This window comes from Sphaerodactylus townsendi, linkage group LG05 (genome assembly GCF_021028975.2).
Source record: "Sphaerodactylus townsendi isolate TG3544 linkage group LG05, MPM_Stown_v2.3, whole genome shotgun sequence".
NCBI classification, from domain to species: Eukaryota; Metazoa; Chordata; class Lepidosauria; order Squamata; family Sphaerodactylidae; genus Sphaerodactylus; species Sphaerodactylus townsendi.
In genome coordinates this window covers 48,088,223-48,105,565 of record NC_059429.1, presented here as the reverse complement: position 1 = coordinate 48,105,565, position 17,343 = coordinate 48,088,223, and the positions used below count along the sequence as shown (strand labels likewise).

At 41.0% G+C, this 17,343-nt stretch overlaps 1 protein-coding gene across 3 annotated transcripts in view; it reads left to right on the top strand.

The window, feature by feature from the left end:
* The window catches only part of SAMD13 (sterile alpha motif domain containing 13), a 35,959-nt gene extending 20,197 nt beyond the window's left edge, over positions 1-15,762 (top strand). Inside the window, exons 1-3 of one of the 3 annotated variants that reach the window (XR_007244453.1) lie at positions 8,948-9,660; positions 12,501-12,627; positions 13,903-14,037. Coding sequence is in view for 2 of the 3 variants with exons in the window: in XM_048495713.1 (XP_048351670.1) it covers positions 8,948-9,640 (693 nt within the window). In the remaining variant the exon portion in view is untranslated. Of the gene's footprint in view, positions 1-4,961; positions 5,074-8,947; positions 9,661-12,500; positions 12,628-13,902 lie in introns of those variants that run through there. The other 2 variants (XM_048495714.1, XM_048495713.1) reach the window with 2 other exon arrangements.
* Positions 15,763-17,343: the final 1,581 nt, after the last annotated feature.

The following is a 17,343-nucleotide window of genomic DNA, read 5'->3' as shown; positions in this document are numbered from 1 at the left end:
GTGGTTTCTATTGCAAGCTGCAGAGAAGCATAATTAACTTGTGCAGAAACTCTGGGTTTTTGAATGAGTGCATTTCAATGTCTGTTTATCTAGAAATGTATATAGTGGCCATGCTGCGGTAGTGGTTATACATAGGTTTTAGTTTGTCTGGTGTTATGTGTTTTTCTCATTTCTCTTTTTTATGCTAGTATTTCTCAGACCTTGTGATTTCTGCCATGCAGTGACTATGAAGTCATAGGCAATTGGAAGAAGTCTTGTAAATTAGAAGTGCTATTCTGATCAAGGAGTACAGAAGTATAATCATAAAGCTTAAGCATCAATCAGTTTAAGCACACTTCACTATTTAGAACTGGGCTAAATCAGGAGCTGCAATAGGGTTGCGAGCTCCAGTTTGGAGATTTGGGGTGTGGAGTTTGGGGAAGAGATGGACTTCAGCAGGGAAAAATGCCATCGAATCCACCTTCCATAGTGGCCATTTTCTCCAGGTGAACTGATCTCTGTTGCTTGGAGATCAGTTATTATTCCAGGATATCTTCAGCTACAACCTGAAGATTGACAACCCTACTTTGCAAGGAAGGATTCAAACTGACACGCCTGGGATTGGGAGTTCCACTCCTATCATCATGTGGCAAGCTACAGGATGAGCCTGTTTCAGAGATCATAGGAAGTTCAAGACTTAGAGAGCTCCACCCATGAACACATCCTTGAGTTCTCTAATGCCAGAAGCTGCTATAAAAGCCCCAAGAAAAACTGAGGTTCTCTGATGGATGTACTGCTGGTCCTAACCATTCCTACTGTATTTGTGAATACTGGTATTTGTTTTCTTCTGACCTCAGCTCCACAGCTGCTGCCCACAGTCCCTGCCCCGACAGGGTACTAGAGAGCTAAGAGTTACATGGTGATGCTGCATAAGTGTTAATGCCTGTGATGATCTTCACACTGAAATACAGCTTAGCCACTCAGTCTGCATAGACTGGTTCTCTCTGAGTTAATTTGTACAATCACCCTAAAAATGAGGAGCACGGAATGTGACAGGAAATGCTGTAATAGTTGTACTAGCATATACTAGGATTTGGTTGATTTCTCATTCATATTTAGGGTCTTTCATTCAGCTTCTTGTTACATCAGAATACAGCAGGGAGAAAAACAAGGAAAAAAAGGAACAAACATGATTCAGGCAAAGTCTTAGATGACTGCGATCAGTTTATGGGAAGGCTTACCACTGTTAGTTTTACAGTATAGTAGCCCTGCTTGGAATTAACAAGACTGAGAATACAGAGCAGCCCAGCCCTGTTCAAAACCATAGAAACCTATAACATTCCTGTCTTACTGCTTACACAGTCATTTTTAAAGTACAGAGTATTTTACAGGTGAAGAAGGGGTGACTCAGCAGGTTTGGGAAGTAACCTTGTAATATAGCATGTTTTGTTTTAGTTTCCATTCAAATATTCAAAAACATTTAACCTACTGATGCCTCAATTAATGTAATTTTATTGGTATCTATTTTTATTTTTGAAATTTACCAGTAGCTGCTGCATTTCCCACCCTAGACTTATACTCAAGTCAATATGTTTTCCCAGTTTTTTGTGGTAAAATTAGATGCCTCGACTTATATTTGGGTCGTCTTATACTCGAATATATACGGGTAGTTGTTTGGGAGGGAATTTTTATAAAGCTAGTAGAGAACAGAGCTGCAGTCTATGCCACAGTGTATGGAATTCCATCATGAGCTTAAAGCATTGTTTTCATGTTTTGTGATTCTATTTTTTGCATTGGTTGATGTAGCATGTCTGATACTTTTTTTTGCACTTTTTGAATTTTTAAACCCTAGTCCTGTTGCATTGCTTAAGAGATCTCTCGTGCTATTTGATTACATTGCTTTATACCATGTAATCCACCTTGAGTCTCAAGTAGAAAAATGGGCCTATAAATAAAATAAATAGTGATGGATGCCCTCCTGATATACTCATTTCCTCCCCTGCCCCCAAATAAAAATTGTCTGGCTACAGCGGTAGGGAACAGCTCTTATGCTCAGATCAATTTTCTGTTTTTTACTTCCCTCTTTCTTACTGTCTGTCTGTAGTTGTGCAGAATCAGGATCCAGGTAAGGTCAGGAAGCCAGGAGGGATTGGCAGACCACCTAAGCAGGGTAAGAGGAATTTGACATGTCATGGGAAACAGGTATTAAAACTATTACAAAAAAAATCCCCTGCTCAAGCCCACATAGAGTTTGAGAGTCTGAATCAAGAATTCACCACTTCAAGTGTCGTTTTAGTTGTCAGTATATTATCTGTAGTTTCATAGTCAATATCTCTCAGTAGCTTCAGCCTACTTACCCCCATCCCCAGTCTACACTATCAGTAAAACAGTGAGAAAGTGATAGATAGTTGAGCTGTACAGATTACTGATATGATGTATTTAAAGAGCTTTGAGTTTTTGAAGGGGCAATGGAAACATTAATTTAGAAAGGTGCATGCATAGTCATGGTGGCATGCCCACATCCTTAGTGCATGCGTATCGCTGTCCTCAAAATAAGTAGTGAAGCCCATTGATATGGAGGTTCTGGGCATGTAGCATATGCTAATATTTGAGTGAGCATCATTATGTTCTGTGCTATGCTGCTGCATTAAAGGATTTGGCTTGCTAATAAGAGTGAAACAGATCAGAATGTTTGTAGCAAACACACCAGCCAAAGAAAAAAGTGAAGTGCTGAGTGAAGCATACCTAGCATGGAATCCAAATTAAATATGTATGTGAATAATCAAAATCAGTGCCAGATTATATTCTCATGCTGTGTATCATTTGAGGAATGAATGAAAACTTCACTTTTCAAAAATTTAACTTAGCAAATGTTTTGAAATACATCTTTGTTGTGTTCGTTAACATGCTATTGTCTGTATGGTTTTAAGATAATTTCGAGCCTTGTCCAAAGGGAGGGGGGCAAATTCGCTCTTGGGAGTGGTACTCCACCGCACCGGTGGAGTCACCTTCCCCAGGGCTCTTACCCTTGTAGAAAGGCTATTTTGTTGGTGTGTGATTGCATCCCCCCACCCCGGCACTGGAATGCAGCACTGAACACCTTACCAGTGCCCCAGGGCTCCTGCTGCTGGAGTAATGGGGATGGGCCAGGAGCAATGGCCAGGGGAGGAGTCGACTTAAGCCACTAAAATGGTAACATAGGGTCTGTTGCAGCCCGTAAAGGCTTCTAGGCTTTTGCACTTTTAGAGCCTCTCCACACCGCCAGGAAGCCTCTTTGGGGGCGGTGGACAGGGGTGATTGCTGTGTTGCGGCCGGGCACCCAGCTCTTGGATGGGGCTGCTCGCCTTTAAAGAAGAATGGTTGTAGTAAGAAAATTTGAACAGTGTGCTTCCATTAAGCACATAAATTGTGGAGAAATTGTGTTCCCATCCAGTATTTCAGACTTGACCCTTTGAGATTTGAAAAATGGAGATGTTCTGTTTTATTTATGTTAATTAATTCATTAACATTTATACCCTACCTTTCCTGGTGGTTCAGGGTGGCTTTTAATTACTATTTGTCTTTTCTATGGGTTTTTCAAACAGAATTTCTGTTCAGAGGGTTTCAAAGGGTTCCTAAGAGCTTTGGGTGTCATTCAGATTTAGGATTATAAACAGCACTGTGACTATATTCTCAATAGCATAATCCTCAATCCTCAAAAGCATAAAATGTGGTAAAGGTTTCAGAATTCAGCTTCCCCAGGAATACTGGCTTACATTTTTTTTTAAAAAAATCAAAGTTTCTGGTGACATGATTCCAAAAATACACTTTAATGTGTGAGGATAATACCTACCGAATATAGAAGAAATGACTGAATAAGATTTTAAGTGGGCAGGAGGCAGATCTTTATGGTTCACTGACAATTGTCAAATCATGCAAAATAAAAAATAGCACAGACATAGCATGATTTGTATAATGTATTCACTTTGAAGAGTTCAGATTTGATGGATGTATTTAATATTAATTACCTTTGCACAGAATTTTGGCTTTTTAAAATTTCCAAGAACATTTTAATGTAGGTCGTACTTATTCCACATTTGCAAAATCCTGTATAAATCCCATTAAGAGTGCTTAAAGATTCTTGGGAAAGGCCTACTATGGGGTCATCTGCACTTAACACTGCACAGAGTTCATTCTAGATGGTTGCTAAAAGAAATTTGATGGCCCTTCATATGTTGTAAATTAATCCTTCATTTGGATAGTCCATAGTCTTTCTTATGACCTTTAAAAGCATCTTATGGAATATCTCTTATGACTTTAGTTTAGGAGGAGCTTGGAGGCAGAAAAGAAATATTGATTTGCTGGTAAAGCAGCATTGTTGAAAAGGGGAAAATTAATCGATGTTACAGAGCTACGTTACTAGTATGTAAGATTCATGACTGAACAAATCCATCTTGAGAACCAAACTGTGAAGAAAGGCTATCAAACGCATAAGTGAGGCCGTTTCCCCACTCACCTTTTGTTGCACACTACTCGCTCCAAGTAACGCGGGGTCCAGTGGCACTCCCCACTACCGGAGCAGTGGCAATGCAGCCGCCCTGATTCTGCTGCCCTTGCGACCCCTCAGCGCGTGTCATTTCTGCCCCTGTTCAGAATGACGCCTTTTGCAAAACCTCGCGCAGAGCGCGGGCAGTGGGGAGCATGACTGCGCGCTCAGAAACACCTGCGGTTAACAAAGCCCAGTAAGCCTCGCTTTTCTTTTCAAAGTGGGGAAACGGCCTGAGTCTTCCCTCTTTGATGGCATTCTTCCATTTTTGACAACGTAGTCTTATGCCCGTTTATTCGGAAGTAGATCTTGCTGCATCAGTGAGGCTTATTCCCATATAAGTAAATGTGCCTAGAAATACACTGTAAGTGAATGATGGGTAGGTTATACAACTTGAAGCAGCTTGTGGTACTTCTGTACACCAATATTAACACCTGCCTGCATTTTCACTTTGTAGCTTGGTAGAGAATGGAAGACCTCCTGATCCTGCTGACTGGGCAGTTACAGATGTGGTGAATTATTTTAGAACAGTGGGCTTTGAAGAACAAGCTAATGCTTTTCAAGAGCAGGTAAATCTGTTTGGATGATTCATGTTAGCTTTTTGATATCCACTTTTGCCCTCTATGCAAATAAGAAGACTCTTGAGGTGAGATCACTATAGGCAAATATAATTTAGGATAGAATTTGTTGAATGTGTGCATGTTGTAGAACACTAAACAGATGGAAGAATAGTCAGTTTATTAGTTCTGTCACAAATGTTATTGGTAAATTTTATTTTTATTTACTTTGTTTACAACCTTTCTTGCTAAAACTCAAGACAGATTACAATTTTTTTTAAAAAAAATTGATCAGCCAGCAAGGAATTCCAATGAACAAAGCAGTAGGTCTCAAACAACATCAACCAAAAATATTGTCTAAGGCACGGGACAACCTTAAATAAGAAGCTGCAACTTCTCAGTCTTGAAATTATAACTGAATCTCATCAGATTGTTGTCAGGACTTTCTTGAAGCTCTCATCCAAAGACAGGCATTTCTTCCAAAATGGCCACTTGCTTGGATTCTGTCTTGAATGGAAATGGATGGCACCCAAAGCAGGACTCAGTATTTTAGAAACACTTCTTTTTAATTTTCTTGGCTGTTCCAACAGATAACTTATGAATATTGATCATGGAATGTACATTCATTTTCATCCTGATTATGATGAAATCTCCACTGGCTTAAAGGAAATACCGGATGTGCTGACTTGCTTATCCATAAGCTCTTCTTTAATTATGGATCTGCTCTTGTTGACGTTATGCTCCCTCACGTATATTTCTTGAGGTATTCAGCTTGTCCTTTTGTCTGGCTGTCAGAGGCAAACTACTTTATCACGTAGGTTGGGTACTATTTCTGTTCAATCAAGCATTAGCAATTAGAAATGGCCTTTCCATTTGTGGGCAAATGCTGTGGATGGTCAGCAGTACCCAGCAACAGAAGGCTTGTGATGATGTCCAGGTGTCTAGACAAGGTTAATGTAATCTCTGGGAATCTGGCTCACTGTCTTGAGTGTTGTCTGAGGAATATTCTTCTGCATATATATATATCTATTTGTTATGCACACAAACTCAAAAATTATAGAAAATAAAAATGAAAGAGATCTGCATAGTTAATACTTACCATATGGTTAATGCTTTCCCCTACTTTGATACTATTTCAAGAAAAAATGGTTGCCAGTTCTCTAACACGTTTTGTTCAAATTATTTTTTCTTTCCCACTGATGTATGAAATATGGCTGATTTTTCCCGTAAGACACAATGCCATAGTTCTACTGTTGGTAATTCTATTGGTCTGCACTATTTTACGAGTGGATCTATGTTTCATCTTCATGGCCTTATGTGCAATTCCTCATGGGACTGTGCATGTGCAGGGCCTGCCACAGAGAAAATTTCACAAGCATTCTTTTTCCCTAGTAACAGAGTGCTCCCTTCCCTTGGCTGTTCAAGCAGGAGGTTTTCCTGCCCAACAGTCACAAGGTCGGAGGGGGAGGGAGCAGTCCCTCGGTTCTCTTTTTGCTGCCATTCAGAGAGAATGTGATGTGTTCTTTTTCCCTGTTCTTGACCTAGCTTTGCTGCATTATGGCTTCCAAGAGCTCGGCATTGTTCAAGAAATGAAAACAAACATGTTATATCCAGTAGCCTTCTTCTGTTTCTGTTGTACTTTTTGTTGAAATGGAAATTTTACAAAATTGAGTCTGAATAACTGTACATGAATAGATTCGTCTTTAAAGTGAAAAACAAACAACACCCCCCCCCAAAAAAAACAAAATGCAGAGCAAAAATGGCCAAAAATGACAGCTATTCGGATTGCCTGCTCTGCCTCAGTGAGGGGCACGTTTCTAGCATTTGCAAGGCATGTGCAAAGCTGACTCCAAAGGCCAGACAAATTTGAGCCTCAAGGCTGAAGTCAGCACTGTATGAGCACTCTCTGGCTCCAGATCCCTTAGATCACCTGCTTGACAAGGGACTCGCTCAACCAGCCTTGCTCGGTCTCGACATGGAAACTCTTCTACATTACGCCACTCCCTTAGTCCTCAACATCTCTAATTGAGGTCGATGCACCAGAGCTCCTGCAGGGAATGCAGTTGTGACTCTCCACTGGGTTCTCCGATGCCTCTGGACAGAAGGTCCTTGAGTTAATGGGCCTCCTCTGACATAAATTCACGTAGAGCCTCTGACCCGTCTCTTGAAGACCAATTCAGCTTGCCAATGGAAACATTGCCTTTTGATGACTTGACAGTGTGCTCAGAGCAGATAGTTTGGATGGTGAAAACGTTGAACCTGACTTTAGTTACTCCCTCCAACAGAAGGGCTGACTTGGTGGTGGGTTGCCTTTACGTGGCCAATAAGAACTGTGTGGCTGTAAAGAGGGGGAATGGAATGCTAACGGTTAGTGCTATAAGTTAGTTGCTTATCTTATCTCTGCTTGGCGCCTTTCCCAGACTGGCCTGGTTTGGCATGTGAAAGGTCTGAGTGGGCCGGGCAAAAGTTCTCTTGCTGCATTACTAGCAGTATTTCCAAAGAAGATTTTTAAGTGAAGGAATCACAGGGGAAAATCTCTGGGTATTCTAAAAGAAATATGTTTTAAAACTACTCTTCTAATCAATATAATTGCATATTTTACCCAGTGAGTTTATGTTCATCATAGTAAATCTCAATATTATGCAAAGGCATAGAAAACCTTATAAAAATCATTAAAGCCAGCAAACTAAGGCCCTTTCCGCAGGGGCCATGAACAGTGCCCTGGGGATGGCAAAAACCCAAGCGAGGTTTACGGAAAACGGCGGCTTCCAGCCACTGCCGTGCGAACGGCAGCAACTCGAAGGTGCCATCCCTCCCTGTGACCGGTCGACCTACTGTCTCTGCGGCCGTCTGGCACGTTGCCAAGGCCTGGGGACACAGCCTCCCTGCCCTGTGACGCCGGAGCGGTTGCACAGGGCAGGGGGACGTGTCTCCAGGCCTCAGCAATGCGCCGGACAGCCGCAGAGACAGTAGGTCGACCGGGTGACGGCGTCCGTGCGAACGGTCCCAGGGGGGTTGGGTCGGTGTCATGTACGCCGACCCAACCCCCATTGTGGCCGTGCGGAAACGGCCTAGGTCTGTGAAACTTGACTAAATGGAAGCAAAAGTCAAAAATAAAGCTATTTCATAAACATCTTTTTCATACTGTTTGCCTCCAAATGATCTTTTCAAGTAATATTCTGCACCACATGTATCTAAAGATGTTCCAAAAATGAAAAAGGACATTACGAAGATGAACATTTAAAATTACATATATTTTGTTCATTAAAATCATCCCACTAAGTGACAGGAATGAAGTATCTACAGATAATGTCTACAGCTTTGCTATTATGTTCATCTGTGATAAATCATGTGTTGTGCCAATGCAGTTTGGATAAGTGGGAGTATGAATAAGTGCAGATCTTCTCTTATCATGTGCTTTATACATATTTAAGATATAATTAAACACTTTTTGTCAGTTGCCAGAATCAACATATTGCACACCTGTGCACTGTTGTTCTCTGTCAGCCACCTGTAAAGGGTTAGCATTACAGACATAATAGCCAATGGGATAGCAATATGCAAATTAATAAGATCTAGCTGTTAGCTGATGTAATGGTGATGTCACAGCCTCTCCCTGGCAGTGGACTGTTTGTGCTCTTTTGAAATCAGTTGGATGTTAGAACAGTTCCCCTTCCCCTGTTGTGAATGCCCAAGATGTTTTAAAACAATATCCCAAGCATGGAGCTACACAGTTTTTATCAATATTGCAAACTGATTTTCTTTTGAAAAATGTACGATGCTGTCCAAGTGGGATACTGATATCAAAAGGTATCAAGGTAGTATTTTTGACATTCACTAAGAACAGAAGAAGTGAATAGTTTTGCTAAGACCCTATTTTGAGAAGATGGTGAATTATTATAATATTCTGGGAGTGCAAAGAAATGAATCGGTGGACAACATTAAAAAGGCATACCGAAAACTGGCTTTAAAGGTTCATCCTGATAAAAATCCAGGTGATCGGGAAGCAGCAGAGAAAAAATTCATAGAAATCTCAAAAGCATATGAGGTCTTATCTGATGCTAAAAAGAGGGATGCCTATGACAGATCCAGCCTAAGGCACACAAATGAAAAAGAAAGACAAAGAGGACAGAGAGGTGATAATGGAAGCAGACATGATGGTGATGAATATAAAGACCAAGAAAGATTTGCTGGCACGGTATTGGGTTTTCATGGTCCACGCTTGACTGCACAAAAGAAAACAGACTCTTTTTCACTAGGTATCTTTGATGATCTTGATGGCATTTCTGGAGTTCAACAAGGTCTCCAGGGAAGAAGAAACAGAAATGATAGTTGCTATTCTGTCTCCATCAGGGGGGTATCTCCAATTGCAGGAACTGGATTTACTTCATTTGGTTCTGAAATAACTGGGGAATGTTCCTGTTCTTCAGCCACATCTCTGAACTGCAGTGGGAAAGGCAGGTTCAAATCAATCACAACTACGAGAAAAATTGTGAACGGAAAAGAGATTATTACAAAGAGAATTGTGGTGGATGGTAAAGAAATCACTGAAGTTGAGGAAAAGTTGATTTCTCACTAATGTGTTTGCAACTATTACTGGTAAGGACCAGCTGTCTTATTTAATAGAACTGAGTGCTGGCACACCTGCTGTCTGAATTTTCTGATGATGCTCTATACTTTGTGTATTTTCCACACTACAGACAAGCTAAACTTTCAGTGGTAATGATAGATCCACAAGGAAGTCATCAGCTAAATCAGGGGTCTGCAACCTGTAGCTCTCCAGATGTTCATGGACTACAGTTCCCATCATGCTGGCAGGGGCTGGTGGAAATTGTAGTCCATGAACATCTGGAGAGCCACAGATTGCAGATCCCTGAGCTAAATAGTAGCTCCTTAAAGCCTCACAATGCACACCTATGTTCAAGGCATAAGTGTTTCCATCTGTCTCTGGAGGTTGGAGGTGGCAGGCCATGGGAGCCAACATGCCCCACTCAAGTCTCCTATGAGAAGGATATAGGCAAGCGCGCAAGCCACCTTGACTGATTCAGTGCACGCTTGGAGCCCTGTAGCTATGGATGTCCTGCCTGGAAGGGTGCTTGGAGCAGATGGGGAGGTCTGGCCATGCTACAGCAAGCCAGCTGGTGGATAAAAGAGTTGGCAGCAGGGGAGGGGGGGACATGGCCACCATAGAGGTACACCTGGGAAGGCAGAGACCTGCCCAAGTTGGATGGATTTGTGGACTCTGTGACTTACTTCCCCAGGCCATAGGCTGGGAGCCACTGGTCTATAGTAAATCTCAGAAATTAACTAGTCAGAGTTAACTAGTCAAGTTAATTCTGCTAACTAGGGATGCTGTGAACTTTGCAAAAAAATGCAATCAGCATTTAAACATACCTTGTTTGTTTTTTGTCATGTAAAGTATCTCTTTTGATTGCCTCAAAGGTTTGCATGGATACAATTTCATGGATTTGGCATTAAAGAGTTGCTGATTACAGACAATGGATTACTATAGCCCCAGATCAGTTTGGGGTATCTTTTTTCAAAGTAGCTAAGTGAGGTAGGATGTGCTGCTTTTCTGTAGGTGCAGTTGGTGAAATTCAGTGGTCAGCATTTTTTCATCTCCTCCTTTTCCCTTCCTCTCCACTGCCAAGAATTTTCTCTTTCATTTCCCCCGTTTGATTCTGTGTTACCTGAAGGCTTGGATTCAATCTCATTTCATTCCTCATCTTGCAATTATCCTTTTCTCCAGATTCATACAATGAAAGGATTCATGAGGTGTACTGCAAATGAAATTCGCCTTGGGTCAGTTTCATCTAGGAGGGCGTTTTTAGGAATCTCAGATAGGGATCGGGCATGTTCATGACTTAACTCCATCTGAGTTTCAGATTGCCATTTCAAGGTTGACTAAATGTTCTATCCATCCTTCCAAAGCTGTTAAAATGAATATCCAAGTTGCTGGGGGTAAAGTGTAGATAACTGGGAAACTACCCCATAAACATAGCCTTCCCAGTAAACGTCATGATGTGACATTCTATTGGTCTGCACTATGGGGTCAGTAGTGACCTGGTATTACAGGGGGGACTATTTTTACCTTTTAAGCATTCCCAAAGATTGCAGTATAAAATAAAGATATCCTTGAATTATAAGCAAATACAAGTAAGATTTGAAAGATGCAGTCTGCTAAAGTGATGGATCACATAACAGCTCAGTTACAGAAGTCTGATATTCAAACTTCCAGGAACTTGTCAAACTTGATCAAGAGATTTAAGAAAACACATAAATACCAGCTATGCTCACATCTGAGCACCAGAGTAGGCTGTGGCCTTATTTCTTCTGTGAGAGGTGGGGTGCATAAAATATAATTTGAAATCCACCCCAGTGCTCAGAAGTGAGCATTTCTGGTATTTCTATGTTTCACTCTCTTGATCCAGTTTGGCAAATTACTGGAAGTTCGAATATCAGACTTCTGTATAACTGAGCTACGTGCGTGATGTGATCCATCACTTTAGCAGATCACATCTTTTAAATATTACTTGCATTTGCTGTCAGTTCAAGGACTTCTTCCTTTTATATTGCAGTCTTTGGGAGTTCCTGTTAGTTTTATGCAGACTGAAGACTTGACTGCTTTTACTTTGTCTGTTCTCTGCATCCTGATTTTAAATTGTCTTCATTCACATTCCACTCCTGCAGCCTGAGTCTCCTCCAGTTCATTGTGTCCCTCTTTGAGGAGAAGAATTCAGCTAGTTTGGACGCCGTATGGGAAGGAAAGAAATGCCAGCAGCTATTTCAGAATAGAAACAATTGCACCCTCATAGCTGTTCTTTTATTAGCCTCTCCTCACCCCTCTTGATTCTCTCTGAGAATCGGGATGAACCAAACTCTGATCATTCCACACCACGAGCCCTCTACACGTTACATGATTTTAATGAGCAGAGCAAGATTGGCAAATGGGCACAACTATGATGGCTCCATTCCCTGCTAGGGTTTCCAGCTTTTAAACTGGCCTTCTTTAATATCAGTTAAATCTGCAACAAATATCTCCATGCTATGGAAACTTCAACTGCCCATTTACAAATTCTGAGCCTCTATTAAAGGAACATGGCATTATTCCATAACCCTACGCCTACCTATGCACAATCACTGGCTCTTGAACTCAGAACCTATGCACTTAGGCTCTTCCCCTGTGGTCAGGAGCTAGGTCTACCAGGTTCAAGGTCGGGACCAAAGTTCTTCCAGAATTACAACTCATCTCCAGACTACAGTTTCCCTGGAGAAAAGGACAGCTGGAGTGTTAGATTTTATTTCATTTATAAAAATCTGGTAATTTAGCAGAGTGCTCAAAGGCACAGCAAAGTCCATCTAGTCTCTGTGTGTGCCAGGGATAAAAAAATTACTTGGAGACTTCTTCTATTTAAATGAATATACTTCATTTATTATAGGAACTCAATTTCTGGATGGAACAGCGTAAATATAGTTTCCTAATCTAACTAACTAGGATGGAAGGAGATACAGGCCCTGTAACTCGCCCTTGCAAGATGGAGATGAATGTGCGTGTATGTGGAGGAGGTGAGAAAGCAAGAAGGATGGAAGTATTTCTCTTAGTAGGAGCAATTTACTCATAAAAGGGGTAGTGTCAGAGCAGTAGAAAAAGGATGCCCAGTGCATTGACCTTCTGTCTCTCTGACTCTCTTGCAATGGTGTAGTGCCAACAGGGCGGGGAGCACGATGCCCCGGGCAGAGCCGGAGCGAGGAATTGCTGGGCTGTGGAGGGGCGGGGGCGCCACAGTAGGGGTGCAGGGCACGCGTGTTTCCCCTAGCTCTGCCCCTGCTCTTTAGTCTCTGGTGTCTGAGGTTAAGAGACAGCAAAATGACCTTCACTTCCAACATTGAGATTCTATGGCAAAAAAAAATCATACTAAGTTCTCTCCCCTCCCAAACTCCCCTCTTCTCAGATACCTCCTACATACCGCCCGGAATTTCTTCCTGCAGCAATATGGGTGACACAACAGCTTAATTGCTTTAGTGTCGTGTAGAGAGCTATGGTCCAGCCTGTTCTTTGGGCACAAGTGTTTGAGCAGAAAGTAGTATTTTTGCTAGCCAATTGACTTTAGTTCATGCTTGGAGAAAGGTGACATAATCCCATGTGATGGTAAACCAAGAGTATCAGCTTAATGTGCAGAGCCTGCTGAGTGACTCAGCTATTTTTAGTCCATCTCCTCATTCAGACCACAAATTATCAAAGTGTTCAGTGTAAAAATCCTTTAATGTGTTTTGGCATTGATACTTTATAGTCTGCACAAGGAGAGAGACTGGATGTATGTTACTTGAAAAAATAGCTGAGTCATTACACAGGCTGTGCATATTAAGGTCAGTTCCATATTTCCCTCAGCCAGTCATGAATCCTCAGGCTGGTTGACTTTTAACGCTTGTGCTAAGCAGCTCTTCTGTCTTGACAGGCTACCAGACTACTTCCACTGTAGCCTGGCAAAACCTCCCCTGGAAATGAAACCATACAATGTTTACCTTGTAACCTTAACTCTTTCCCTTTCCATAAATAACCACTATTTGTGCATTTCATATGCATTTGGCAAATTCTGCATAGGAAATCAAATTTGCTTGGCCATAGGCTTCCAGCTAAGAAGAAAAGTGGGGCAGCATTTGCTATGTAACTGAGGAGTACACTGGTTCCTGTAGCAGCATATTTCCTTGGTCACCTGATGAGGAGCCTGCAAGCTGACCCAATTTTTGAGTGCCTTGTCTTTTAAGTGTTTGCCCAGCACCAAAATTGGATTATTCTTTTGCTTTTCAATGTGATTTACACAATTATTAATTTTTACTTAGGAAATCGATGGGAAATCTTTACTGTTGATGACGAGGAATGATGTGCTGACTGGACTTTCATTAAAATTGGGACCTGCACTGAAGATATATGAATATCACATCAAGCCTCTACAGACACAGCATCTCAAAAACAACTCCCTATAGCATATTATCACATTGGGGCCTTATTGTGTTTCCAGTGTTCATTAAAAATAAGTAACTTGATTTCATGTTAATGAAACTTTGTAAAAAGAATATATGTGTACATAAAAGAATTTAAATCAAATGGCACTGATATATAGATATATATTTGTATATATCCTATTGGATAGCTTTAGGAATATGCCATATGGTTATTGTTAAACTACTGGAGAGCGTGACATTTCTCACTGTTGAGGTACATGGCCATCTAAATATTCTTTTTCATCTACTCTTCTGAGGTGAAAGAAATATCAAAAAGGAACTTTGATGAAAACTAGACAGATATAGACTTTTTAGTCCTGAGTAAAACATGAGGATACTATCCACTGTGAAGTTCTCCTGCACAACTTTCTTGGAAATAACCTAAAGCTGTATAAGACTGCACTGATGAGCTAGTCAGTGTAACTCCCATTATTTCAATGGAACTTATGCCAGATAATTTTTCAATGGATTGTTCCTAGTCAAATCCTAAACAGATTAATACCCTTCTAAGTCCACTATCTTCAATTGATTTCAGAAGAGTGTAACTCTAATTGCACTATAGCTTAGTGCATGGAGGATAGGTAAGCAAAAGTTGATCCTGGTTTTGGAGCTTTTACTTGAAGTCTCAGCTCTTTTGCAACATTAGCAAGAGTTTCTGAATTTGCCAAAATCACCTCTTTTTCAGAGGGCTCCTATTTTTGACCTTAAGGTTTGTTAATTGTATATTCTAATGTGCATATAAATGACCTAAACCCTTTGAGAGCAGGAAAGGCTGCTCACTGGCCGATTACCCATGCCCACTTCTCCCCCCCCCCCCTTGCCCCACTCTGGTGAAAAAGTCACACCAGAAGTGCTCTCTCTTCCACAAGGAACGTGAGAAGCACAGGTGGGACAAGAGGAAGCACACCAGGACAAGAAATCTTGCCCCAACCAGCTTCCTCTCTTGGTGAGCAACAGGGAAGACAAGTTTTCTTGCCCCAGTGTGCTCCGGCTGCCAGCGTATGGCGGCTGCCCCATAGGTAACCGGCCACTGTGTTTCTAGTTTGTGCTACTGTTCTTCAGATTTTAAAGTAGAGTTTGTAAAGATTTGTGTTGCTTTGTTTGTTTTATTCGTGTTCTAATTTATAACTTATTTAATAGCAGTTTTGCTGGGGAAATTGTAAAAAATGCAAATCTCTTCATATTTTAAATGGTGTTTTGTGGTACTGTAACAAACTTATTTTACTATGAGAAAGCTGTTTTATGAGTATATATCTCTGTTGAAGGGTCCTCCAGTTAATTGGAGACCTGATATATCAACAAAGCTGTTTCTTGTGTTTTGGTTCAATTTAGTTCTGAGTTTTCGTTTCTTTTGAAAGTTTGATTCTTTGCGGCCTTTCTCTGTTTAGTCCAATATTTTAGACATGAGAAATATTTTGGCAGGGTTGTCAGCTTTGTTCTATCAAGGCTCCTGTCCCTTTAAGAATTATATGAGTGGAAGGTGGAGATGTTTCTTTCACTGTGGCTGCAGGTTGAGAGAAGCTTCCATGTTGGAGAAATGCCCTTCAGGATGTTTTCTGTTCAGGCTGTCTTTAAAAGCCAGAGCGCCTTCAGGTAATAAAGGTGACAACCCTGCTTTTGGACACATCTCACAGATTTCCCAACCACTTTGACTAGTGGAATTTCAAAGCATTAACATTAAAAATATTTGGAACAGTGGACTGGAAAAGGCAATGGACAATCTTCTGGTGGTAACTGATGTATTTTGCTGTTGCTCGCTGGTGAGCAAGATTAAATTCGGCTGGTACCATTTTAGAGTCAACTTATACAGCCATTTTTTATGCACTGAAATAAAAACATTCAGTTTATCCATAATTTATGGTGTGTGGCACTGGGTTTGTGAAGTGATATAAAAAGTTTTGAATCATGGGTTGAACAACTTTGCAAATATCAAGCCATTCACAAAATAAATTAATTGTGTACACTTTACTGGGAAAGCACAATACTTAATACCCAATCCAGCAAGGGAAATCTAGGAGGGTCAGCAGCCTTCTACTTGTGTTATCCCTACAGAAACACACAGCCAAATGTGTATCTCAAGCAACATGAGAGCCCTATTGCATTGGAGACCTAGACCTATGAGGAAAGGCTAAGAGAGTTGGGACTGGTCAGTTTGCAGAACAGGAAGTTGAGCAGGGACATAATTACTATATATGTATCTGAAGCAGTGGCATAGTGCCCACAGAGAGCTGTTCCTGTTGGCAGCAAAGGATAGGACCTACAATAATGGGTTTAAATTACAGGTAGAAGGGTAACGTCTGGATGTTAGGAAAAACATTACAGTAAGAATTATTAAATAGTAGACTCAGCTACCTAAGGAGATGGTGAACTCCCCTCACTGCTTTAAGGAGCAGCTGGATAAAAACTTGTCAGGATGCCCTTGGTTGATCCTGCATTAAGCAGAGTGTGGGACTGGATGGCCGGTATGGCCCCTTCAAAATCTATGATTCTATGATGCATCATTTTTGGTGCACAGGAATGTCTTGCATTTAAAACCATTGGTGATTGCATATGATTGTTTAGCTGCAAAAACGGCCTCATCAAGGCCAAAGTTACTCAAGCCTCTACTTTTAAATGACATGACTTTGGATTTGGGATGGCCATGATTTCAGTGGGGCATTGTTACACTAGAGACTGATCTCGTTCAGTTAACATATTTCGCACAATGAAGCTCAGCCCTGGTTTGATTTTTAACATTAGAAACAGAATGCTCTAACCAGGGCCTTTTCCGCATGCAGTATTTATATATGGCATCAATCTCAGAGGCTAGTCTGCAAGCCTGCTTTGCAATAGTTTTCTTAGGCTTAGTTGATTTCATCTGTCTGCATAGGAAGCAAATATAAAAATATTAACACTTAATAAAAAATATTTTAAGAATTTAAAAAGGAAAAAGGAAATTTTAACAACAGGTTCTACAGAACCTTCGGAACCCCCTGAATCCCACCTCTGGCTGCAGGTCTAGCTATGCATGCCTCACTTTTACTGGAGAATCTTTCTGTTGTGTGTACATTCAGTGTTTTCTCTTCAGCCTCTTTGCATTTGAAAAAGTTTACACTCATTTTCCACATCTCAATTTTTCTATACTATTTCCTCTTTTCCTCCACCCCCATATCCTCAGCCTTCTCTGCTTTCTTTCGCTCTTTCCCACTCATCCACCAATTTTTATCTGCCTCTCCATCTTTAGCTATATTTCTTTTTCTTTTTTTCCAATTATAGCCCACTTCTCTCCACCTTACTTTG